This window comes from Trachypithecus francoisi, unplaced genomic scaffold (genome assembly GCF_009764315.1).
Source record: "Trachypithecus francoisi isolate TF-2019V2 unplaced genomic scaffold, Tfra_2.0 Lachesis_group11, whole genome shotgun sequence".
Classification (NCBI taxonomy): Eukaryota; Metazoa; Chordata; class Mammalia; order Primates; family Cercopithecidae; genus Trachypithecus; species Trachypithecus francoisi.
The window spans coordinates 85339745-85364826 of record NW_022681456.1 but is presented as its reverse complement, the minus strand read 5'-3'; the positions used below and the strand labels follow the sequence as shown (position 1 = coordinate 85364826).

The window sequence follows — 25082 nt, the reverse complement described above, 5'->3', positions numbered from 1 at the left end:
AAATGGTAATCCCAATCCCTCTTCCTCTATATGTCCCAAACCACTTCCCTGCACCTTCCTCCCATGCCCCATACTCACTGATCACTCCCTGAGCAAAAGTGGGTGGGTTGGGACGAGGTTGGGAAGGATCACCAGTACTCCGCTCCTGCAATGAGAGAGACTGCTAAAGGGTCATTGTTCCCTGCCAGGCCCTAAGAAGGGTGCCCCAATGGCATAAGACACAAGTTCCTACTCCCACCTGACCACTTACCTGGCCACTCCCAGGTGCCACATGGTTCTGCAGATCACTGCCGGGTCCCCCCGAGAGCCTCTGGGCTAGCAGAGACACCTGCTGTCTGGAGTCCACCAAAGCACAGAGGATAAGTGTTGGCAATAAGAAAGTTGGAAGGCAAAGAAACGTGGGACAAGTAGGGAGGGGGGCCAAGAAGGGGTGTGACTGGGAAAGAAAAGGGCCAAACCCATTCCGGCCCTGAGTCTTACCTGTTCATACCAGGTGCCACCCCAATGCTGCCCTGAGCCATCACTTTCTTGATGCCTTTCAAAGCCACCATCTTGGCCTTTGCAATAGGATCAATGATATCTTCTGCAGCAAATTTGTCCAGGTCTGGAGAGGGGAGAACCAAATGAGCTGGGCTATGGGGCCAATGCTTCACTGAATATCTGCGATTCCTTTCAACATCCTGACCTCAACCACACCAGGCAGAACAATGGCATGGCAAGGCAGAAAGACCACTGAATTAGGAGCCAGTCTGCCTGGGTGAATCAGCTCTATTATTCACAGGACATGTGGTCCTGTTTTTACTTGCACCGTGCTAGAAAAAGTGGCTCCGTAAATATTTGTTGAGTCAACCTGCATTATTTCACCTCAGTTTACCCTTTTATTTGATACAGATGATGATCCCTACTCCGTCTACCTCAGAGGTGTTAAGAGGATCAAACGTGACAAGAATTTAAGTACACTTTATGACTTGGAAAGCATTCTTCAAATGCAATGTTCTTAGTGCAACTAGCACAGCCCAAGAACCCAAGATGCTGGCACTGTTGCAAAGCCCTAGATTCCAGAGCTGTTTTGGGTACCACATGCATCACCTGTAGTCCACTCTCCTGTCTGTCTAGAATGCTGGGCAAAAAAGAAGAAACAACCAACTACCAAAAAGTTAATTAAATCTTCCTAAAATCCCACACTTCGTATATTTCTCCACTGCTCAGAAAACTTAACTGAGCGCCCACTTTTTCTTTTTTTTTTTTTTTTTAAGATAGAGCCTTGCTCTTGTCACCCAGGCTGGAGTGCAATGGTACAGTTTCGGCTCACTGCAACCTCTACCTCCTGGGTTCAAGCGATTCTCCTGCCTCAGCCTCCCGAGTAACTGTGATTACAGACACCCACCACCAAGCCCAGCTAAGTTTTGTATTTTTAGTAGAAACGATGTTTCACCATGTTGCCCAGGCTGGTCTAGAACTCCTGACCTCAGGTGATCCACCCACCTCAGCCTCCCAAAGTGCTGGGATTAAAGGTGTGAGCCACAGCACCTGGCCAGAGCTCCCACTTTCTTAAGGACTAACCAAACTCCCTCTCCTGGAATTCTGAGGCAGTAAATAGTTAAGAGGAGTACCGACCAGACTTCAGATCTAGCTCTGCTAGCTGCTGTGTAATCTTGGACAAGTTACTTAACCTCCACTTCTGTTTCCTCTTCTGTAATCAAAGATAATAACAATACCTATTTAATGAGTCTGCTGTAATGATTAAATTGGACAAAAAGTGTGAAGTGCTCAGTAAACTGCTTGGCAAATAGTAATTACTCAATAAATGCTATTATAATTTGAGGTCTTTTTCAATCTGGCCCCCATATTACCTCACCAAAATTATGTCACTTACTTCACTCTAAACAGTTTACTCCAGCCTAACTAATTCACTCACTGTTCTTGAAACATCCCATAGGTTTTCCCGCCATTACAGCCTCAATGAACTTTTCCACCTATCCCACTTTTTTTTTTTTTTTTTTTTTTGTTGAGACGGAGTCTTGCTCTGTCGCCCAGGCTGGAGTGCAGTGGCCGGATCTCAGCTCACTGCAAGCTCCGCCTCCCGGGTTTACGCCATTCTCTCGCCTCAGCCTCCCGAGTAGCTGGGACTACAGGCGCCCGCCATCTCGCCCGGCTAATTTTTTTTTTGTATTTTTTTAGTAGAGACGGGGTTTCACCGTGTTAGCCAGGATGGTCTCGATCTCCTGACCTCGTGATCCGCCCGTCTCGGCCTCCCAAAGTGCTGGGATTACAGGCTTGAGCCACCGCGCCCGGCCTTTTTTTTTTTTTTTTTTTTTTTTAAAGACAGAGTCTCGCTCTGTTGCCCAGGCTGGGGTGCAATGGCGCGATCTCAGCTAACTGCAACCTCCACCTCCTGGGTTCAAGCAATTCTCCTGTCTCAGCCTCTCGAGTAGCTGGAACTACAGGCATGCACCACCACACCCAGCTAATTTTTATTTATTTATTTATTTTTGAGATGGAGTTTCGCTCTTGTTGCCCAGGCTGGAGTGCAATGAGGCGATCTTGGCTCACCAAAACCTCTGCCTCCTGGGGTCGAGCAATTCTCCTGCCTCAGCCTCCCAAGTAGTTGGGATTACAGGGATGCACCACCATGCCTGGCTCACACCCAGCTGATTTTTGTATTTTTAGTAGAGATAGGGTTTCATCATCTTGGCCAGGCTGGTCTTGAATTCCTGATCTTAAGTGATCCACCTGCCTTGGCCTCCCAAAGTGCTGGGATTACAGGCATGAGCCATCATGCCTGACCTCAACTGCTTTTTTTTGCACCACCACTCTTCAAGTCCTAAGCTTTCAACTTCACTACAGCCACAAAGGCTCTGCTACTTAGGCTTCATTCATACATTCATTCCATTTATTCAAACATCTGCCATATGCCTACTATATGCCAGAACTGTTCTCTCTTCTTAAAAGCTACAGTGTTTCTGCCTCTACCACTAGTATGATATTTAGCCAAAGTTCCTTGTGTCCCATCTTAAGTGCGGATTATTTGAGGTCTCTAGCCTCAGTGCCCATTTAGTGATAACAATGATCACCCTGAGTAACTTGGCTATGTTACTAACCGAGGTTACCTGTATCTGGGAAGAAGCTGTTTGCCAGCTGCTGCTGCATTGCCAGTTGCTGTGGCTTCATGCACATGGAAGGTGGCATGGTGCCCATGGGCTTCTGTGATAGCACTGGCTGTGAACTCTGCTGGGGTACCAAGCCTGCCTGCCCTCCATGCTGCCCACTTAGCATATGCCCTTGATTGGACACCATAGCCATGGATGGAGCCAGGCGCTGCTGGAGGGCATGAGTTGGTGGCTGGGTGGGCATCAGTGGTTGGGGCAAGCCTGGCTGTCGGGCCCCTCCAAGACCCAGGGAAAGCTGCTGCTGGGACCCAGCCAAACTGGGAGAAGAACCCTCATGTGGCAAAGACATGGCCTGGGCAGGGCCTGGTGCAGACAGTAGGGAATGCTGCTGCTGCTGCTGCTGTTGCTGCTGTTGTTGGGCAGGCTGCAACTGTGCTGAAAGCTGCTGCTTCTTCTGCAGCTCCTTCTTCTCATGCTCCAACAGGTCCTCAATGAGCAGGGGTAACTCGCTGGCTACCAGTGAGCTCTCCATCTTGTCTAGCTCATCCCCAGATGCTACAGGTCCACCAGGCAAGGTCAAAGCCCCACTCTCGAGCTCAAACTTTTCTAGCAGGGAGGATCCTCCTGGACCACTCAGTGGGCTGGGGGTCAGCAGGTGAGCTGGTGGTCCTCCTGTGGCCCCAAAGGAGCCCTTCTCAGCTGTGTGCCCACTGCTAGAAAATGGCCCTGTGCCCATCCGGGTATCCCGGCTGCCCATCACGCTCTGTCCTGGCTTTAGCCCCAGGCCAAGGGAATTGGCAGCAGGTGCGGGCTCTACCTTGGGGGTAGTAATGGTGAACTGGCAAGGGGAAGGGTGGCGTCCACCCTCCTCCACCTTGGGCTTCACCTCAGGGAGCACAGATGCCAGGCGGGGCTCAGAGGCATCAGCAGCAGGAGGAGGGCGCTCCTCAGGGCCCAAGGGTCCTGGCTCCACCCCACGCAGCAGGGCCTCCCGTTCAGCCTTCTCATTAGCTGATTCTACCAGCCTCAGGTGCTCATTGAAGATGTCCTTCTTGTCCCCAGTGTCCAGCTCAGGATCAGTATATGCCAGCAGGTCAAACTCATCTCCATTGAGCAGGTCATCCAAGTGGGGGTCATTCGTCTCCAGGTTTTCTAAGGTGCCCAGTTCATCATCACCCTTGGCCACATCCACACCCAGACCCAGGTGAGCAAGCTCTTCATCATCCTCTAGGGCTTTGTGGGCATCAAAATCATCATCCAGCTCGGGATCCTCACAGGGCAACTTCCCAGCTTCCAGGGCCAGAGGAGTGGGGCGGCCAAGCTCAGTGCTCGAGGCAGGTCGGCTGACCAGCTCCAAGCCAGTTGGCAGGGTAGGACCCTTGGTGTGGGGTGTCGGATGTAGACTGTTGTTCAATTCAGGGGCCGGTGGGGCTGAGGGTTTCTGTTGGGGAAGACCTGATACCGCCAGGCCCCGAAGCCCTTCAGGAGCCAGTCGGTGGGGGTCCTCACTTACAGGGTAAAAACGGGGTCTCTGAGGTGGGCCCTGACCAGGAAATGGAGTGCCCCCAGGTCCCAGTCCTTTCTGTACATTGTGCCGCAGCTCAATGAACTGGGCAGGACCAGCTGGACCAGGCACTGGTTCACCAGGGCCTGGCAGACGGGTGGGAATTCCCGCCAATGGGGAACCTAGAGCTTGGCGGCCAAGTTCAGGTACAGGAGTTGACGGAAAGCGAGCTGACATGGCAAATCGCATGGAGGTTGCTGCTGTTGCCTGTTGCTGCTGCCATAGTTGTTGCTGTTGCGGCTGTAAGGGCAGGGACCCAGGATAGGGTGCTCGCTGATAGAAAGCTTGGGAGCCTCCTACCAGTTGCCTGGAAGAATATACAGTAGTCAATAAGATGAAATCAGATGAAAAGGAGCAAGAACATGGGCTTACGGCAGTGAGGAAGGATAGAATTAATGCAGTGAGGTAGAAAAGGAATGAGGAAGAAGAGAAAGTGATACTGGAAAAGGATTAGTGCTACAGGAAAATCACAAGAGCGTGCAACAGTGATAAAATTCATACCCCTTGGTTTACCCCCAGGGAACCTCCTGGAGCCTCACCGGCTGTTGACATCCATAGACGAAGGCGTGGCTGGTGGAGGTGGCCGGGAGAGTCGGTCATCGCCAGGGAAGGACCCTTGCCCCAGGATGGGGCCACTCAGCTTGCCTGGGGGCAGCCCCACAAGGTTGCTCTTGTCCTAGAAGAGACAAGGTAGATGAAGGTGGGGCAACCTTCAGTATCCTGGCCCCACTATCCCTTGTCACTCTACCTACCTGAGTCCCAGCAAAGGCGGTCTGGCCTCGACTCAGCTGCTCAAAGGCAGGGCTGCTGGGCTCAGCACCCCAACTGCCTGGAGGCCCCACTGCTCCTGCAGCTGCTGCAGCTGTTTCCTTCTCCTGCCGCAGGGTGTTGCGCTGGATCTGCTGCCGAATCAGCAGCTCTCGTAGTCGCTGGCGCTGTGCAAAAAAAAAAAAAAAAAAAGAAGAGGAATAAGCCCATTCTACTCTAATCATGGGGCTGACCCAGAGACAGCAGTGATATGTGGCGCTTAGCTCCAGGGTGTCAACTTACTTGTCGTTGCTTCTCCAGCTCTGTTTGGCTAAGGCCGGACATGCCTGGGTCCTGGGTACCTGGGAGTTCAGGTGTCGCCAAAGAGCTACCCATTCCAGCCCCTGGGTCTTCTCGCTTTTCGACAGGAGAGGTGATGCCTGATCGCTGTGAGGCTCCATGGGACAGGTAGGGGAGGGATCCGTCGGGTGCAGGTGGTGGCAGAACTGACGGGGGGCGTAGCGGGGACAGCCCATAGCTCTCCCCTGTGGACCCGCTGCTGGGCCCCAGGGGGCTGCCCGATGGGTGGAAGTTCCCTGTGGCTACTGCGTAGTTTGTGCTTTGAGGCTTGCCCAAGGTGGGGCTGGGCCCAAAATGGCTGTTGATCCCATGGGGTGGCGGGAGACCAGGCTGAGGGACAGGGGGCTTTAGGGAAGGCTCCCCTACCGCCTGAGGGAAAGTGAAACGCATGGGAGAGGGGGTGCCCACAAATGCTCCCGTCCCAGGGGACCGGACAAAATTGGGGGGCTGCCCACTTGGGACCTTGGTATGGAGCTCACCTGCTGGCCCCGAGGGCAGGGCTGCTGGGAAACCCCCAGCCCCCAGTGAAGTGTGGGCTAGAGACCCAGCCTTAAAGGCAACTTCAGGGGGCTGGGGTCGGGGTGGCTTATGCAATGGGGCAAATGGGTCACGGGACTGAGGGCGTGAGGGTGGGCGAGAATAAGGGTCAGGGGACTGGAAGCGAGGGGTAACGGGGGATGGGCAAAAAGCTTCAGCAGACAGAGGACGGGGTGTCAGTGGAGACTGGGAGCTGGACTGGGACTGAGGACTGGCAGGCACTCGGGAGAAAGGGTCAGAAGGCAGTGAGCGAGGGGGCAGAGCACAGCAGCTCTCAGGGGGCGGAGGCTGGGGCCGAGGAGTCAATGGGGGCTGAGCATAGGGGTCAGGGTAGGAGCCAGTGCGAAAGATGTCCGGGTGACTTGGAGGAGAAGGGGCCAAAGCCTGGGCAGGGGGTGGCTCCTGGGGCCTTAGGCCCAAGCCCGGGCTCTGGGGCTCTACCTGAGATGCCCGAGGGGTCAGGGGGGCTTTGAAGACATCAGGTGTCTTTAACTCCAGGCCACCCAGGTGGGGGCCTGAGGAGGGTGAGTCAACAAAGCCCAGGTTTGGGGGCCCATAGCTAGGAGAGGACGCCCCAAGCTCTTCCTTCTTCACCTCTAGGGCCTTCCGGGACTCCCCAAAAGGTGGGGGCGAGAGCAGGGGCTCGGAAGCCTTGCCTCCCCCTACCCCAGGGCTCTCAGGCACAGCCAAGTTATCCAGCGAGGGGCAGCGGGGTTTGAGGAATGGGTCAGGTGTGGAGGGCTGGTGTCGGGGGGTGCCAGGTGGGGTAGTGTGGAATTCCCCTGGCTGGCCAGTCCCAGGACGAGATGAGGCGCCCAGCATCGGGGGCTGCGCAGGGGCCCCCGTCGGACTAGGATAGCGGGGATAGGTGGGTGGTGCCGTGGGGAAGCGGGGCTCCAGGGGATAGGCGGGGGTCAGTCCAAAGGGGTCCTGTGAAGGCACTTGGGCGGGCACCTGGGGTGGGAGCTTGAGAAAGAGCTCACCAGGCGAGTCAGGGCCGGGCACCGAGCCCGCTGGCGGCTTCAGGAACCCGTCCGCAGAGGTAGACAAGCCGGCGGGGGTAGCAGGGCTGCCAATGAAAATGGTGGGGGCAGCAGCCGGGGGCGGGCTGCCCAGTGCCCCTGGCTGGGGGGGAATGCGGAGATGTAGGGCCGGTCGGTCAGTCTTACGGGCTATGTCGCCCACCTTGGTCTGCTTGTTGATCTGGCTCTCAGCCTGCTACAGGGGGAGACCAGGCACAGGGCAGTCAGGCTGCTGCAGGCAGGCCCCATGGCCCTCCACTCTCAAGAGAAGCCACCCACTAGAGGACTGCTACACCCCAGCCCAGCCCCACTCACCTTCTGCACCTTGTTGATGCGGTGAGCTGCCCGATTATCTTTGGCCTTTTGCTGAGGGATACAGGACACAGCCTTAGGGCCTAGTGCTTGGTCTCATGCCCCGCCCCCATACTGTACAGTGTTTTCACACTCCCTACCCAGAAGCTGATCCCTTCGGGCCTAGCCGCTTTAGGAGTGGGGAGTGGAAAGAACTGAGGTAAATTACCCAAAGATCCCTTCCTCCCTCTCAGTTCTCATGCTAACCCATACTCCTTTCTGTCTCACCAGGTAGGGGGCTTTGTCAGCTGCTGGAACCTTTCTCCAGAGCTTCATAATTTGTTTGCAACGGCTTGACCAGTCTGGAGGGCAGAGGGAGTGAGTCAGAGGAGACTTGGCAGGCAACCCCTCCACCTGCCATGTTGCCAGGCTGTCTCCTTTGCCCTCGTCCCACAGGTACCTGGGTAATCTTGCTTGAGATTAGGAAAATTAATGTTGGCATAGAGCACGGGTGAGATGGTGGACAGCTGGCCCAACTCCTCATCCTTCTCCCAGCGCTGAAGACTCCGCTGGTTATAGGAGAGTCCGTCGCCCTCACCCTCCGTGGTGGGGGTTGTGGGGGTGGAGGGCGTGGTGCCACCTGAGCCTGTCCAGGGGCTGTCGGGCTCACCGGGTTCTGGGCTAAAGAAGCCCCCGCGCTCCCTGGGGCGCAGGGGCAGAGAGTCACAGGGTGCAGGGAAGCCAAGTCCCACCCCAGACAAACTGCCCAGAGCCTCAGGCCACTGCCCTGCCCCAAAAGAGGAGGGCCACTCACAAGGGAATGGGGAGGAATAGGGGAAGTGCTGCAGGAGTCGGAAGGAGGCGAGGCATGAACTCGGATGGAGGGAAAGGACAACGGGGACTGCCCATGAAGTTTACACAGAGACACCAACCTAGAATCCAGGAACGGGGACTGGCAGAGGCCTGGGTAGGAGTCCATTGGGCTGCTGGAGGGCAGATTGCCCAAAGGGAGTCCACCTACAAGACGAACAGGATCAGATAAAAGAGAGTGACTGGCCCATCCTGGAGGCAAGCTTGGTTATGTCAGTCTTCAGACCACTCCCACCCGTATCACCTTGAAGAAAGGGTCTCTGCAGTGGCGTACGGCTGCCTTCTAGGCCAGGGGTTCCGCAACCCAGATGCTGCTCTCGTTCAGAGCCCAGAACATCCTTGAAGAGCTGCTGCAGGTCCTTGGATTCCATCTTGGGCAGTTCTGTAGGGGAATGAAGGATACTGCTGAGGAAGACTGGGAAGTTCAGGTGACACAACAGGTCTACAAATGATCATGGCCAAGGAAGGTGCCCAGGACTCCCCACCAGAGAAGCTGTACAGATCACAGTCCCACAGATAGGACCTCCTCCTTCTCCCACAGAAAACCCTTATACACAAACAGGTGTGGGTCACAGCCTCACCTTCTGTGGAAATCCTGTCTAAGTCAGAGCTAAGCATCCCTTCACCCGGGGTGCCTGGCTTCTCAGGGTCACTGGGCACTGGAGATACCTTCACGCCCCCATCCTCAGGTCCTGTAAATGCCAGGAGAAACCCATGGGTCAAGGCCAGTATGGGTCATGGCCACTCTGAACCACAGAGGGTCATGGGACAGTTTCCAGCCTCCAACCCGACAATGCTCAGGGGCATGGCAGAGGGACAGAGGCAAGGTCAAGACAGGACACAGTCCCCCTGGCAGCTCTCACCTGGTGTATCAGCTTTGCCCTCGAGGCCACGGGATTCTTCATCTGCAATATCTGGACCATCATCTCCTATGAGCAAGAGTCCCCACTCCAATCAGAGATGTCCTACATCTGATGCCCAGAGCAGGTCTCCAGTCCCATAGCCCTACAGGCCAGGACCCTTGACCCCACCCTTGACTCCTGGAGGCCAGTCCATTTCCCATCAAATAACCTGCCAGCTCCTAAGCCAGAAGGAAGTCGGATTCTCTCCGACCACTTACTCCCACATAACTAACCTTTCTGCGATGTGGGGAGTTCCTTCCTTTCTGAGCTTCCATCTCCCTTGGCTTTTGGGGTTCCTAGTCCAAAGCTTGGCCGGCCCACCCCAACTGCAAAAAGGGCCTTACGGCTCAGGTCCAGCAGTTCCTTCCCAAAGAAGGCTTCCTGTGGGGCAGTCAAGGAGAAACAGGTTTCTTCATGCCCTGCAGGGCACAGACACCTCCCTCACTGCTTGGAGCCTGAGACCCACCTGCAGGTAAGCAGGGAACATGTCCTCCAGTTTGCTCTTCTTGCGCCCTCGCCGCTGTTGCTTCTTCTTCTCATCCCCTTCAGCTAAGCTCTGCTCCATGGTGCCCTCTGTAGGCAGGTCAGCAGGTATCACTGTGGACAGAACAGAAGTGTCAGACTTGGGTTGAGGGCATGCTGCTCCCAACTTGCAGGGTGACACTTTGTGCCTACTCTCTCCCACACCACCAGCTGGGTCTACCACCCTCTCGGCCCTTTCAATGAGTCCACCCACTGGGTCTCTCTAGCATTGTCCCACCTTCTCCCAGGCCCCACTGGTGCCCTCACCCGTCTCACCCTCGTCGGGCTGCCCATCCCCACTCAACACCTCCGCCTGTGCAGCTGGCCCCTTTTTCGTGCGTGTGTGGGATTTCCGCTGTCGCACCATGAAACCACCAATGCCTATGAGGAGGCAGAGCTGCGGATGAGAAGCCGCTGGGGGACCTATAGAGCTGCACCAAGCCACCCCACCACCCCACAAACCCATCCCAGGACCTCACCAGGCCGATAGGGTTTACGCTTGCGTTTTTTGCTTTCCTCGGTCTCCTCTTTGCCAGGCTCCACGTCAGGGCTGACAGGGCCCTCCAGTTTAATTTCGCACTCCATGTGCTCCACACCACCTGCATATGGTGACAGAAGAGATAGAGGCAGATCAGAACGATAGGCCCTTTTAACCTTGTCATCCTGCCATGGAGAGAGCTGAGGACCTTGCCTCAGAGCCACTTAGACAAGACCAGCAGTGCTTAAGGGTAACTGTGAGTGGCAATGTAGCCCCCACCCAACATCCCACTCTCAGAGGCATGCTCCCACTATTCTGCCGCTCCCTAAGATTCCCCAAGCTAACCTTCACCCTTGAGCAACTCATCGGTGTCCAGGTCCCCATCCTTCTTGTCATCAGGACCAAGGGCCTCTGATGGCTCAGAACCCTCCAATCCTGCCTCGCCTGGGAGGCCAAGCCGTCCTCGCCGCTGGCGCCGCTTGTGCAGTGGTGACATGGTCAGGTTACGCAGCAAGGCCATGCCAGTTTCTGTCAGCCACACTCCTTCGAAGCGAAAGTACTGGGGCTCTGCATTAGAGGAGAGTGTGTGATCCCTGGATGGAAGCCCCAGGGAAACCAGAACTGCAAGTTTCAACCTATGTCCTTAGCTGAGACAAAGACAGTGACAAAAGTCCAGCTTAGGGTCTAACTGCTGGGGAGAAGAGACCACCTAAGGCACTGGCTGAGGCCCGAGTTCTCTGTCAGTGACCCAGGGAGATTCAGAGAGGAACTGTAACTCAGAAGGCTGCCTTTGCTCATGATTAACCCAAGCATCACTAGGGTGATTATCTTGCTGTCTGGGGCTATGAGGGCCCCTACTTGCTGAATGCCAGCACACAATGTCCTAGATGCCAGGAGCAGTGCCATATCACGATAAAGGAGATGTCCCTGGCCCCTTTCACTGATAAAAAAGAGTTATGTTCTTGGCCGGGCACGGTGGCTCACGCCTGTAATCCCGGCACTTTGGGAGGCCAAGGCAGGCAGATCACGAGGTCAGAGATCGAGACCGTACTGGCTAACACGGTGAAACCCCGTCTCTACTAAAAATACAAAAAATTAGCTGGGCGTGGTGGTGGGCGCCTGTAGTCCCAGCTACTCCGGAGGCTGAGGCAGGAGAATGGCGTGAACCCGGGAGGTGGATCTTGCAGTGTGCCAAGATTGTGTCACTGCACTCTAGCCTGGGCGACAAAGTGAGACTACGTCTCACAAAAAAAAAAAAAAAAAAGAGTTCTGAAAATGAAATTCTGGCAGTAAAGAGGCCATGGTGCCTGATGAAAGGAACACTGCCCGGGAAGCTGGAAACCTTGGTTCTAGTCGTAACTTTGCCACTAACTCACTAGGTAACCTTGGGCAGGCCACTTAACTTCTCTGGGTCTGAGTTTCCTGAGTTTCCTCCTCTTAAAATGAGGAGATGAAGCTGGGGGGTTAGAGTTAGACCAGATGATGTCTGACGTCTGGTCTGGCTTTGGCATTCAAAATTTCTGTGACTCACCAGGCTCTTTCACCTTCATGGGCACCAGCTCTGGAGGTGCAACAGGCGCTATGGAGAGAAGGACAAACGGAGGTGGCTGAGGTCCTGTCCCAAAGCAAGGTACCCCTGCCCTGACTCCTCCCCCTACCCAGCAGCTGGTACTCACCCACAGGCTTTACCACGTAGGGCTGGCAGGAGATACAGTCAAAGCCTTCATCGGCTGCCTGCTCCACATCGTCCTCTGTGAAGAGGCTCTCACAGCCAGCATGCATCCACCTGCAGAACAGAGACTGGAGGAAATGAGCTCAGGCAATGCGAGGCTAGCAACGGGGCCAACATGAAGAGAAAGGGATGTTCTCACCGTTCACAGTGACGGCACTGGATTAGTAGGTCCTCTTCTACATAAGGAGCATGACAGATAGGGCAGGTCACCAGGCTGGCACAGGGCCCACAGTGTGTGTAACTATTCTGCCATTCACAGTGGAAGCCAGGGGAGGCAGCCCCACACTGCATACAAGACACACACCTGGTAGGAGCAGGAAAACAGAGCCTGAGCACCCAACCTACCCAAAGTACCCAGAAGTCCCCTCACCAGGAACCCAAGCCACCAGCCTGGCCTCCTAAACCCAGCCTCTGTCACATACTCAACATCATATCCACTTCACCATCTCAAGGCCCCAGGGCTCCAATAAAGATCACAGTCTCCTTACCACTTGCACTTCCAGCCACCCTTGGGGACGGTGAGCAGTGGGGGGTCCAGGCAGTATGTGTGGTAGCTAATATCACAGTCATCACAGAGCAGCAGGCGTGAGGGGTCGGAGGCCTGGCCGCACACCTCACACACAATACACTCCACACAACGCCAGCCCTTGAGCAGCATCACCTTGGTGATCTGAGGCAGAAAATGTGAACTTCTCAGGGTGTGAGGTGGAAAGGAGGTGGAACTTCTTTTTTTTTTTTTTTTGGGACGGAGTTTTGCTCTTGTTCCCCAGGCTGGAGTGCAATGGCGTGATCTTGGCTCACTGCAACCTCTGCCTCCCAGGTACAAGCAATTCTCCTGTCTCAGCCTCCCAGGTAGCTGGGATTACAGGTACCTGCCACCATGCCCAGCTAATTTTCTTGTATTTAGTAGAAACAGGATTTCACCATGTTAGTCAGGCTGGTCACAAACTCCTGACCTTGGGTGATCCACCTGCCTCAGCCTCCTGAAGTGAAGTGCTGGGATTACAGGTATGGGCCACCATGCCCAGCCTAGGAGGTGGGACTTCTAAGGGTGAGGCTGGAGGAACCCCAATGCAGAGACTAGGCCTCCATTTGAGCACAGGGAGACTTAGACAGAGCACCCTTGTCCCCAAAACAGGGACTCTAAACTTAGATTCCCAATCATCTCTGCTGATCAGAGAAGAGCTGCACTAGCCACTGCCTCATTGTGAATAGAATAGCAATCTTTTCACTAGCCAAGTCCCTAAGAAGAGACTGTAGACAGAATTAGGTCCCCCAATTTTTCCTTTTTCTTTTTTTTTTGGAAACAGAGCTCACTCTGTTGCCCAGGCTGGAGTGCAGTGGCATGATCTCAGTTCACTGCAACATCCGCCTCCCAGGTTCAAGCAATTTTCCTGCCTCGGCCTCCCGAGTGGCTGGGATTACAGGCACGCGCTACCACACTCAGCTAATTTTTGTATTTTTAGTAGAGACAGGGCTTCACCATGTTGGCCACGATGGTCTTGAACTCCTAATCTCAGGTGATCCGTCTGCCTAGGCCTCCCAAAGTGCTGGGATTACAGATGGGAGCCACCATGTCCGGCCATGTTGTTATTTTTTACAATGGACTGAATTATACCAGCAAGTCAGGATCTACCACAAAGAAACTATGAAGTCCACCATGAGTTCCAAAGTATTTTTCCCCAAGAAAAGTTTGATAACCACTGGTGACTAATGAACAACATCCATGACCAATGGCTGCTTTAAGAGGTGGTATGGCCAGGACAAGGAACTAGGGTAACAAATAACTGACCCTATTTCCCAGCCTACACCTCTTGGGCCCGAACTCACCTTGCTGTTGACACAGTAAGGGTGATAGCACTGAGAGCACTGTGAACAGGCAAGGAGGTGGCCCTCTGCCCCCCGGCCAAAGCTGCCACATACCACACACATGTCCTGGGGAAACACAGAGAAACCCAAATGTCCAACTAGATCTCCCCATCCCACTCAGATCCAGCCCACTATGACGCTACAACACTGATTTGTGACCAGAGAGTCAGGAACCCCATCCCACAGCGTTAGGACGCTGTAAGCTACCAAGGGACCCTGCTCCTTCCTAGGATGCCTCACTCACCTAGTCAGGTCACTTGAATTTATAAAGCCTGACATGGGTAAAGGTAAGAAGAAATTAAAGGAAGATAAGATGGGGTAAAGACTGGTCAGGTGAGAATCACATATGTGACAAAATTCTATCAGCTTCAAGATTATTCAAGTGAGGACACATGTAAGTTCCCTAAGCTATAAACTTCAATAGGGCAAAGACTTTTTCACTGCTATTTCTTTTTTTTTTTTTTTTTGAGACGGAGTCTCGCTCTGTCGCCCGGGGCTGGAGTGCAGTGGCCAGATCTCAGCTCACTGCAAGCTCCGCCTCCCGGGTTTACGCCATTCTCCTGCCTCAGCCTCCTGAGTAGCTGGGACTACAGGCGCCCGCCACCTTGCCCGGCTAGCTTTTATTTTTGTATTTTTTAGTAGAGACGGGGTTTCACCGTGTTAGCCAGGATGGTCTCGATCTCCTGACCTCGTGATCCACCCGTCTCGGCCTCCCAAAGTGCTGGGATTACAGGCTTGAGCCACCGCGCCCAACCCCCTTTCACTGCTATTTCTCTAGCTCCTAGCTTAGTGCCAAGCTCAGAGGAGACACTCAAGAGAAATGTGATGGATGGACAAACCAATGAACAACATGATTAGAATTCATGGTCTGTTTTCTCATTAGCTGGGTATCCCAAAAGTAGGTCCAGTTCTCCCCATCTATTCTCTCATCAAAACACAAACATACACAATGTTCAGTGTGTCAGGTCTCACTGTATGGTACCTGCATTAGGACAAATTTGTCTGTGTTGGAGAAGAGAACCACGGTATTCTGCATGGTGTCATCATCTTCTTCCTCCTCCTCCTTACTGGGAGAGCTATCAATGTCAGCAACCTAATGGGGAGAGAGTTGTGAAAAGTGAGGCAGATAAATCTGCCCCCACCAAGATAATTTCCTCTTTGGTGTTGGGGGAAGAAAGTGTGAACCCCTGGCTAAGATGAAAGCCAAAAGCCAGAAATAACGGACAGAACACCCCAGCTCCCAAACTGGGCCTCAGCCTGATAGCAGAGATTTCAGAAAAACCTGGGGGCCAAGTGGACAGGAATTCAGACATAGCCAGACAGACCCTAGACAAGCAGGCAGGTAGGCAAGCATGCAAGGGACTGGAAGGACTCAGAGGGTGCTAAAGCATGGTCGGGGGATGGGAGGAATAGGAGGCATCTCCTTACTACCAGAGTCTCAATGGAAGAAGCAGTTGACTTTAGCCGGGCCCGTCCTCTACCACGTCCTCCATGGGCTCCTCCACGAGGCCGGCGTCTTCCTGGAAAACTGCTGCTGCGACCCTGAGTGAAAGAAGGGGACAATGACAGGAGCATGTCAAGGGCTAGTGTGTTGGGTTTACACACTGGAACAGAAGAAGTGGCAAATGGACACAGTAAGACAGGTAATAAGCCCAGGAGTCCCACTCAGGGCAGGGGAAAAGGCCAAACTCCCAGATATCAACAAGTGCATAGCTGTAGCCCAAACCCATTCTTCCCCTCCCAAGAGTGGCTGACATGGACATGGAGAAAAAACAGTGACTTGAAAGAACCAAGTTTCTGGTCCCAATTCTATTACTGAGTAACCATGAATCTGGGCAAGTTACTCGTCCCTTCTATGTATTAGTATTTTCTCCTTAATAATTGGAATAAAGGATCTCCAAGTATAGGATTCACAAAGCAAGGTGGGAAAGTATCAGTGACACAGGACTATACCTCTGACAGGGCTAACTCTGATCACATCCCGCAGCTAGATAGTCCCTCACCTGTTTGATGCGGGAACGGGCTGGGGAGCTGCGCCGCCGCCCCTTCTCCCCCTCAGTTTTGCCTCCGCTAATAGCTGTCCCAGCATCGCACAATAGTGAATCATCAGTCTCTGGCAGTGAGTCGGTACAGAGCCGTAGGGAGCCCTCATCTCGGGCTGGACTAACATCTGTAGAGACCCCCAACTCCATGGACAGGGAGCCACCCCCCTCCGGGTCAGGAGAGCCCAGGAGGGGCTCTGAGCCAGGAAAACTGGCACTGGCATCACCCTGGCTCAGATTCGAGATCTCATTAACGATGTCGGATTTGATGAGAGTGGGTGGTGTGGGGGCCACTGGTGCACGTGGCTCTTCCTGTTCTTCACATGGTGAGCCCTGCCCTGCTGTTCGCTTGCATTCGGGGTAGACCTCCATAGGGGTCACGGGGGCCAGCTCCTCGGGGTCCAGGAGCACAGGGGAGCCTTTAAGTTCACTAGCCAAACTGCCAGGGGTCTGTCCAGCCTCTGGCTGTGAACCCGGAGCATCAATCCCATCCAGAGGGGCTGTGTCTTCCCCTAGGCCAGAGAAGTCATCCAGGGCTGGGGCAGGGCTGGGGGCAGGGCAGGAAAGGTCCCCCATCGGGGAAGGGAGAGGACTGGTGGCACTGGGTTCCAAGGCTGGGCATTCAGGGTCTGGAACTTTCTCAGTCTCCATCTCGTGCAGCTCAGCCTCATCTGAGACCCCCACTACCTTCCCTATGGGACTCAACGGGGAGGGAACGGACAGTGGCAGGGCAGGAGGGGAGCACTGGGAAGGAGGGGAGTTTTGGGGAGCCAAGGAATGCTGAAGGAGTGGCGAACACTGAGGGGGAAGGGGCTCCATCAGGATGGGAGAAGCCGGCCCCACTGGGGAGCCTGGAGATGGAGGAAGGATCATAGGGGGGACGGGCTCAGGGTCAGTGCAGTTAGCTTCTGGTGGAGGGCTGATGGGTGTCTCCAGGATGGGGGCAGCCAAGGGTGACTCAGGGTCACTGTCCCCTTTGGCACCAAAGGGGTATTCTAACTCCCCCAAAGGAGACAGAGCCGGTGGGGCCACAGCTGTGATAATGGGTGAGAGCGGAGGAGGAAGGGGATCTGGAAGGAAAGAGAAAAAAGAAGGGCTCTTAGATCAGACGTGCCATGAAGAGTTACAGCTGTTCCAGAGTAAGAGGGTACCAACTTCCCCTTACCTGGTGGCATCAGCTGAGGTGACAAGGATGGCTCCCCAGACGGGGACAAGGGCAGCTCCTCAGGCAGAGGGGACAGAGGTGGTTCCCCAGGCTCAGACAGGGCTGGCTCTCCAAGCAAGGGAGATAAGGATGGTTCCCCAGGGGGAGGGAACAAGGGCAACTCCTCAGGTGCAGGGCATTGGCCTGGCTCCTCGGGGTGCTCTTCAGGCCGAGGGGACAGGGGTGGCTCCTCAAGCTGAGGGGACAGGTGCGATTCCTCAGGCCGGGGGGACAGGCATGGTTCCTCAGACTGGGGGGACAGGTGTGATTCCTCAGGCTGGGGGGACAAAAATGGCTCCTCAGGCACAGGAGACAGGTGTGGCTCCTCAGTCTGGGGGGACAGGTGCAATTCCTCAGGCTGAGGGGACAGATGTGGTCCCTCAGCCTGGGGGGACAAGTGTGGCTCCTCAGGCACAGCGCACAGGCATGGCTCCTCAGGCTGGGGGGACAGGTGTGGCTCCTCAGGCTGCGGAGATAGGTGCGGCTCCTCAGGCCGGGGGGACAGGTGCAGTTCCTCAGGCTGGGGGGACAGGTGCGGCTCCTCGGATGGGGGACAGAGTTGTGGCTCCTCAGGTAGTGGTGACAGGGGTGACTCCTCCAGCGGCAGGGACATGAGCGAGTCCTCAGGTGGTGGGGATGTGGGGGAGTTCTCGGGTGGTGGGGATGTGGGGGAGTCCTCAGGTGGCAGGGAGAGGCGTGAAGCCTCAGGTGGAGGGGATGTGGGAGACTCCTCAGGTGGTGGGGACAAGGGAGATTCCTCAGGCGGTGGAGACAGGCGTGACACCGCAGGCAGCGGGGACAGGCGCGATACCTCAGGAGGTGGGGACATAGGCGATTCTTCAGGTGGTGGGGACATAGGCGAGTCCTCAGGTGGTGGGGACAGGCGTGATGCCTCAGGTGGTGGGGAGAGGGGAGATTCCTCAGGTGGAGGGGATAGAGGAGACTCTTCAAATGGTGGAAACGGACGAGATGCCTCTGGTGGTGGAGACATGGGTGACTCTTCAGGTGGAGGGGACATGGGTGACTCCTCAGGCGGTGGAGACAGGCGAGATGCTTCAGGTGGCGGGGAAGTGGGCAGTTCCTCAGGTGGCGGGGACAAGGGAGATTCCTCAAATGGTGGGGACAGGGGCGATGCTTCAGGTGGTGGGGATAGAGGTGTCTCAAGTGCAGGAGACGGGGGTGACTCTTCCAGTGGAGAGAAGGGCGACTCCTCCAGTGGAGAAAAAGGTGATGATTCAGATGGGGGAGACAGAGGAGACTCCTCAGGCGGCGGAGAGAGGGGCGATTCCTCCGGCGGCCGGGACAGGTGCAATGCCTCAGGAAGCGGGGATGCGGGCGAGTCCTCAGGTGGTGGGGACAGGCGTGATGCTTCAGGCGGTGGGGATGTGGGTGATTCCTCAGGTGGTGGGGACAGGGGTGACTCCTCAGGTGGGGGCAGCAGTGGCATCTCCTCATTTAGGGGGGCCTCCAACTGGGGCTCAAGTTGGACCCCTGCTCTCCCTGCAGACACAACAACACGATGCTCCTATCTAGCTCAGATCCACCCCACAGGAAGTGCAGGGTCCGGGGCAATGCACAAACTGTCTCTTGTCACAGAATAAAAGGGGATGAATTTCAGGGACCCTCAAACCCTACTCACCTAGTGGTTTGGCTTCACATTGCAGGGGCCCCGGTTCCTTGGGTTGCATAGAGGTCACGTGCCCACCCTTTGGCTGCCCTTGGCATGCAACGTAGAGAGCATCGGGCTCATCAGTGGGGGTATCGCCAGACTCTGGGGGTGAAAATCTGCAGAGGGTACAGGGGAGCAGGCACTGTGGCTCTCACCAGCTAACAAATCCTAGAGAGCACACTGGGGCGAGGCACGAATGCTGCGGATGGCACTGCCCACCTTAAGGCTCTCCTCTCAAAGTCCACTCAATTTAAGAAGAACCCTGCCAAATTCAGTCCTTCCAACCTGCCAGCCCAATCTCAGTCAGTCCACACCACTTACCTGCTACACACAGGGGTATGCTGCTCAGCAACAGAGCTGATAGGCTGACCTCCCTGGGTTCTGTGACAGCGGTGACACACAGAGTAGTTCTCAAACCACTCCGAGTTGGGATTCAGTTCTGCTGAGCCCGCCCCACAGGACCGGCACACCCGGCATGCCTAAGGGAAGGGAGTGGGCAAAACAGGCATTGGTCAGACAGCAAAGACTAAAGAAGAGTATAGGACTTGTCAAGACAGAGAATGCTGTAGGAGGCAGAGTTAGGGACAATAGAGCAGAATCAGGGTACACTCACCTTGCACTTCCAAGAGTGAGCAGGCAGTTCCTCCATGGGTGGTTTTAGGCAGAAAGTATGGTATCCTTTGTCACACGTCTCACAAACCAACATCTTAGAGTCATTCCCAGGTTTCCTGCAGAGGCACAGGGAACATTACAGTGTCCTCTCTGCCCTCGTTTCTTTTTTGTTGTTTTCATGTTAACAGGCCTTCTCCGACTGCCCTCATTTTCAACCCTAACCTGTGTTGTGCCTAAGACTTCCCTCGTGCCCTTCCATTCCTACCTGCAGGCTTGGCACACTTTGCATTCAGGGCACTGCCAGCCAGCACGTTTGCGGGCAGTCAGAGCAGTGTCCAGGCAGGCCCCGTGATAGTGATGCCCACAGCTGGTACAGAAGAACAGGTCACACAACTCCCCTGGCCCCTCACACACTGCACAGCGAGCCTCCTCTGCAGGGGGTAGAGACACCACAGGTCAGCTATGGATTCCTTGCAAGCCTCAGCACAGTGCCGTACACAAAACAGGCACTCCATGGGCACAGAATGAACAAATAACAAAGTTACTGAGTGCCTGCCCAACGTCTGCCAGCTGTTCTAGGCACTGGAGACACAATGGTAAACGAGACAGGCAAACCCCGGTGCTCACAAAGTTCACACCTATTTTAGTGAGGCAGACCAACAGTATATAATTCTATACTTTGATCAGTGCTCTGTAGAGTACAAAAATCCAAGGCACACTTGGTCTCTCATTTGCCCTATGACCAAAGATCAGGACTTCTCACCCAGATGTGCAGCCCCCTCACTGTGCTCTGGGCATAGCAGCTGCAGTGTTTTCATGGATAGGAAGGAACCACTGGCAGTCGCGCAGGGGAAGTGGTAAAGCCGTGGACATCCAGGTGAGCGGCAAGGGATGGAGGCACCGAGCCTGGTGCAGTGGGAGCAGCGCTGCCAGGGTGAAGAAAGAGCCTCAGTGTCAGCCAGCTCTCCCCAAAGAAACAGTTCAGGCATTAGCTCTGCCCCAGCATACCCACACTCCTTCTCATTCCACCCTGACTCTCAGAAGCCCACCAGCCCTACCCTTCACCTATGCAATCCCTTGGCCCCAGCCCCACCTGTGAGATCCCTGAGAAGATGGCCTTGTCCACACCACATAGTTCTGGGCCCTCCTGCCCCCATACGCCTGCCGACCACGCAGCACACCAATGGTGAGCCCAGCAGGACCCTTTACAGGTGGGAAGAGGTAAACAGAAAGGAAAGAGTTAACAGAAAGGGGATCGCTGGCTCAGGACTACCCAGTCCTTCTCCCATTTGCTGCCCCATTCTCCTCACTCACCTCCAGGTTCTCCTAGGTGGGCAGGTGTAAGGCCCTCAGGGAAACCAATCTGTGACAGGTCCTCACTGGGCAGCACTGCCTCACTGGGCCCTGGGCTCCCCCCAGGGGATACCACTGGACACCGGGGCCAATCAAATGGCAACTCAAAGCGCCGTAGCTCCCGCTGCCCATGCAGACTGGGCTCCCCGCAGTTACAGAGAGCACAACGCCGCACCGGACCCCCACTGTGGACACACAAGCATCAGTACCACGCCAGGCCCCCAGCAACCCCATGATTTGGCATGCCCATGGTTCCCCGACACTCATTTTCCTAAATTCTCTTCCTTGAAAGCCCTAGACTCTCAAATCAAATCCTTATGTGCCCTCAAACAAGTTACCTGCAGTCCTGAGGAGTCTCCTGAAGACTGGGACTCCCAGAACTAGGGACAGAGACCTCTCCCACATGTGGGTTAGGCAGGTCTGACTCAGTGGCACTTGGGTCCTCAGAAGTTGCAGGTCCATCAGCTGAATAAACAGACAAACAGCACGTGTCAGTCATCATCCCTATTTAATACAAAGTCCACTCACCAGACACATGAGATTATCCAAAACCTGAGTGGATCAGAGTTATGATATTTCAACCGTTGTCTCAAAGAACAAAGTTGTTCCATTACTTATCTGCTGCATAGACTTAGCTCATGTCCTTGGGCCAGGACCAGAAATATAAGGTTGCCTGTGAAATCTAAAAGCAAATAAAGAATTTGTCCTACTCACCTGCCGGTTCTGAATCTTTATCCTCACCAGGCAGCTTCTGGCTGTCCATCCCTCTCTCCGACTGGGCAGGGCCCTCTCGGGGAGACCTGTTGGTGCCAAGAAAGAGATCTATATGCCTAGTAAGTCTTCCCAAGAAGCACTTTTCCCAGAATCCTGGGAAGAAGGCATCCAGACCCTCCAGACATCAGAGCAAGCCATACTACAAAATCCTATACTGACAAGAAAGTCATTCTTCCTAACCTGTAGGGTCACTTCCTCCCCAGATAAACACATACCCTCTTTTCCCACTCTGGAGAGATTCTCAGGGGATCCATTTGACTTTCCCACTTCCAGCCTCCTCTGTAAGAGTTCCTGGGGCCATAGCATCCAACTAGAAGCATATCCATTTATATCTAATACTGCTGTTTGCCTTGCCTCTGGGTTTTTGGCTTTTGGTGAGCCCTATTTCCACACCTTTTCTTCAAGTCTCAAGTAAGCTGCCATTCTAGAGGCTAGTCTGTGCCAACCCAGGGGTAGTCATGACCCAGGAAGCCTGAGTCCAGCAAAAATCCCTCTCCCAGCGGCAGAGTCTGAGGCAATGCAAGAGATGGAACACACTACTAGAACTATAGCCTAGCTATGGATGGATCTCCCCCATCGCCACTTGTTTCTACGAGGACATCACCATCACAAAAGAAGAAACTCTCTAATTTCCACCCACTTCCAACCTAAATCCAGCTCAGACCAACCCCTGGCCCGTGCCCTAACTGAGCTCAGGGTCTCACCCAGCCTGAAGGTCTCAGGTCATTGCCCTTAGCAACACCAACTGCCCTTCCTCTTCAGATATCCCTAGTAGTTAACAGAAGTGGACCTTGAGAGTTACTGAGCATGTGTAGCCAGGCCTGAGGCTAAGCATGCTGGGAATTGTAGTCTCAGGACGCATACAGTCACTCAGAGGAGTTCTAAACAGGGCAGGACATAGCACAGCAGAGCGAGTAGCTTCCTTCCTCTTCCCTCAAGCAGGGTTTCCACACACATACATGGGGGTGGGGAATAACGGTCCCTTGTCCATTCTTCTAAGAAATACATGCCTCTATCAGAGCCTAATGAAACACACTAAAGTTATACCTAAAAAAGTTGAGACCTACACCTTTGGGTATTATTTTCCTAGACCTCAGAGGGAATTAAGCACAGCGGGGGTGGGGGGGGAAGAACAATAATTACAGATATGAGGAATAGGAAAGGGACCCTATAGGAGGAGGAAGAAAGGGATAAGTGCCAGCGGCTTGTAGTGGGAAGTATAAATCCTTTCTCTTAATCAGAGAAGAATACAGTGTTCCTAGAGCAAGTGGTGGTGAGGTGGGGGAAATCCCTAAAACAGAACTCTAAACAATGAAAGTTTGATAAATTAATCTCTCACCTTATCCACTCTTCTTGACTAACCAGAGTGACCACACCACCCGTAGCAAGGACAGCCTCTCCTCCCAAACTGGAAGGCAAATACCCCAGTCAGCCACTTAGGGTTGAATGACTGGGACAAACGAGACAAGGGGGAACTCTCAAAGGTGCCCCAAATCAGTAAATCAATTCCCTAAGAACTACAGTATCACTCCTCCTGCTCTGAACTCACCCTTTATTTCTAGATACTGGCTACGCCCCTCTGGAGACATGTCACAGGAAAGAAAATTCCTTTTTCCCCTAACACTCTCAGAACCTACTGGATGAAGTAAAGCATCACCTGATACACATCATCTCCATTCCCAAGCCATCTCTCTTTCCCAAACCTGCCACACAACCACACCTGAAAGGAAAGCAGGGTGGTCATCTGGCCGGCTCATAGAAAAACTGCTCCAGAACTTCAAGGAGTCCTTAGAAGCTACCATGGGAAGTGGGGGATGGAGGTGAGGGCAGCAGCCAGGCCCCTCTTCCATTCAGTCATTCAAGGCCTGACCACACCCAGAAGGTCCAAGGGGCTCTTAAAGTTTTCTAATTGTTTGCATCTTACTACTTCTTACCACTACATACCCCGAAAGATCCTCTACCCGCTCTGCTCTCAAAGTTAAGGCCAAAAGAGTCACAAACATCAAGAAGCAAAGGGCAACAATGATAATACAGTGGGTAGGAGGAGAGCTGCCTCACACAAGGCCAGAGGGGCAAATTCCTCAGCTCTCCCCCGAGCTCAGCCCTCTCAGGCAGGTAAGGCTGGTACTGCTCAAGAAGGTAAAGAAACCACCTTCATCTGGCCTTGAGAGACAGACTACGACCATCCTCCAAAGCCAGAGCCCATGCATGGGGCCATGGAAGATGAGAGATTAAGAAGCAAAGAGAAGAATGTCATAAAAGTTGTACCAAAAATAATCTAGGGGGCACCTCCAAAAAGCCTGAGCCCTCAGTCCCTATTTCCCCAGCCCTGAAGTCCAGCACCGGGATCCCAATGCTGATTCCCAGTTAACAGGCCCCTGAACATATCTAAACAAAGACCCCAGGTTATCCAGTCCCATCATTCACAGTCAGTAAACCCACACACATACACACCAAGGATTTTTTCCCTGGATCTAAAATGGGGTAGTGTCTCGCCAGGCTTCCTCCACAGAACTAGAGATCCCAGACAGTAGGTACAGATCTAGGGAGTAAAACTGTGCTGGCACCCCTCAATTCTATACCTTAGAGGTCCAAAACAGCAAAGAAAAGGACAGCGATTGATCTCAACCCACTCTCCTTCCTGCCTCCCTCCCAGACCAACAGCTTTCACTCCATTTTCCCAGGCAAGGGGGAAATGGACACTTGGAGAGGTATAAGGCTGCAGCAGGCCCTTGAGTGAACAGCTCTTCAGCAGGACTCAGGACTTCCTGGTTCCCAGCCTGAGACTCAAACCACACCTCTTCCCACCCCCATTTTGGGTCAGCCCTCCGAGATGGATCCAAAAGGAACACTGGCCCTGCAGACCCTCTGAACTGTGTCCCTGGCTCATCCTGAAGGCAGGCACAGCTAACAAGGTGCAGTCCTACGTAAGGAAGTTGTTTCAGGACAAACAGGAGGGACTCTCCATAGAATGCAGGAGTGGAGAGCAGGGTTGACAGCTCACCTCACTCCACTACCCCTGTAACACCTCTCACCTTTGAGAAATCTTTAAAAGGCAAAACCTCTATTTTCCCTTTCTCAAAATCAGACTCAAAGAAATCTAGCATATGTATGTTGGAGCAGATAGAAGGAGCAAAATGCACCAGCCAAATCCCTGCTGGGCAGCATGACAGGTGTGAGAGGGGCAGTCCCAGCCCAAGCAAGGCCCACAGGATTGAGGCTCAAGCTGCAGGCACATACACACTCTTTCTCCCCAATACCTTCTGCCAGGTGTAGAATCACTGGTTTCCAGGAGAAAAGAGCTCTGATCAAGCCATTTCTCCTCCAGAGAGATACAGGCCACCCCATTCTGCACAGTTGGTACAGGATCAGAAAACCAGTTAACAATCCCTGGTCAAAAAAGGGTTGGAGAGGTCTGGGAGGG

At 54.1% G+C, this 25082-nt stretch overlaps 1 protein-coding gene across 5 annotated transcripts in view; it reads right to left on the bottom strand.

Moving 5' to 3' along the window:
* The window catches only part of KMT2D (lysine methyltransferase 2D), a 42786-nt gene that overhangs the window by 15644 nt on the left and 2060 nt on the right, over positions 1-25082 (bottom strand). Inside the window, exons 2-38 of one of the 5 annotated variants that reach the window (XM_033222227.1) lie at positions 21599-21684; positions 21223-21349; positions 20846-21069; positions 20625-20734; positions 20295-20457; positions 19797-19962; positions 19533-19647; positions 19241-19398; positions 18890-19035; positions 17212-18750; positions 16008-17116; positions 15433-15546; positions 14987-15097; positions 13966-14070; positions 12624-12805; positions 12275-12439; positions 12080-12189; positions 11935-11982; positions 10749-10970; positions 10405-10524; positions 10193-10306; positions 9870-10000; positions 9637-9784; positions 9365-9430; positions 9083-9193; positions 8746-8883; positions 8564-8648; positions 8092-8333; positions 7920-7993; positions 7656-7706; positions 5725-7536; positions 5427-5609; positions 5214-5350; positions 3102-4981; positions 481-604; positions 251-335; positions 79-160 (exon numbers count right to left, since the gene is read on the bottom strand). In XM_033222227.1, coding sequence (XP_033078118.1) covers positions 79-160; positions 251-335; positions 481-604; positions 3102-4981; positions 5214-5350; positions 5427-5609; positions 5725-7536; positions 7656-7706; positions 7920-7993; positions 8092-8333; positions 8564-8648; positions 8746-8883; positions 9083-9193; positions 9365-9430; positions 9637-9784; positions 9870-10000; positions 10193-10306; positions 10405-10524; positions 10749-10970; positions 11935-11982; positions 12080-12189; positions 12275-12439; positions 12624-12805; positions 13966-14070; positions 14987-15097; positions 15433-15546; positions 16008-17116; positions 17212-18750; positions 18890-19035; positions 19241-19398; positions 19533-19647; positions 19797-19962; positions 20295-20457; positions 20625-20734; positions 20846-21069; positions 21223-21349; positions 21599-21647 — 10546 coding nt within the window. In that variant the 5' untranslated portion in view covers positions 21648-21684. The remainder of the gene's footprint in view (positions 1-78; positions 161-250; positions 336-480; positions 605-3101; positions 4982-5213; positions 5351-5426; positions 5610-5724; positions 7537-7655; positions 7707-7919; positions 7994-8091; positions 8334-8563; positions 8649-8745; positions 8884-9082; positions 9194-9364; positions 9431-9636; positions 9785-9869; positions 10001-10192; positions 10307-10404; positions 10525-10748; positions 10971-11934; positions 11983-12079; positions 12190-12274; positions 12440-12623; positions 12806-13965; positions 14071-14986; positions 15098-15432; positions 15547-16007; positions 17117-17211; positions 18751-18889; positions 19036-19240; positions 19399-19532; positions 19648-19796; positions 19963-20294; positions 20458-20624; positions 20735-20845; positions 21070-21222; positions 21350-21598; positions 21685-25082) is intronic. The other 4 variants (XM_033222223.1, XM_033222226.1, XM_033222225.1 and 1 more) reach the window with 4 other exon arrangements.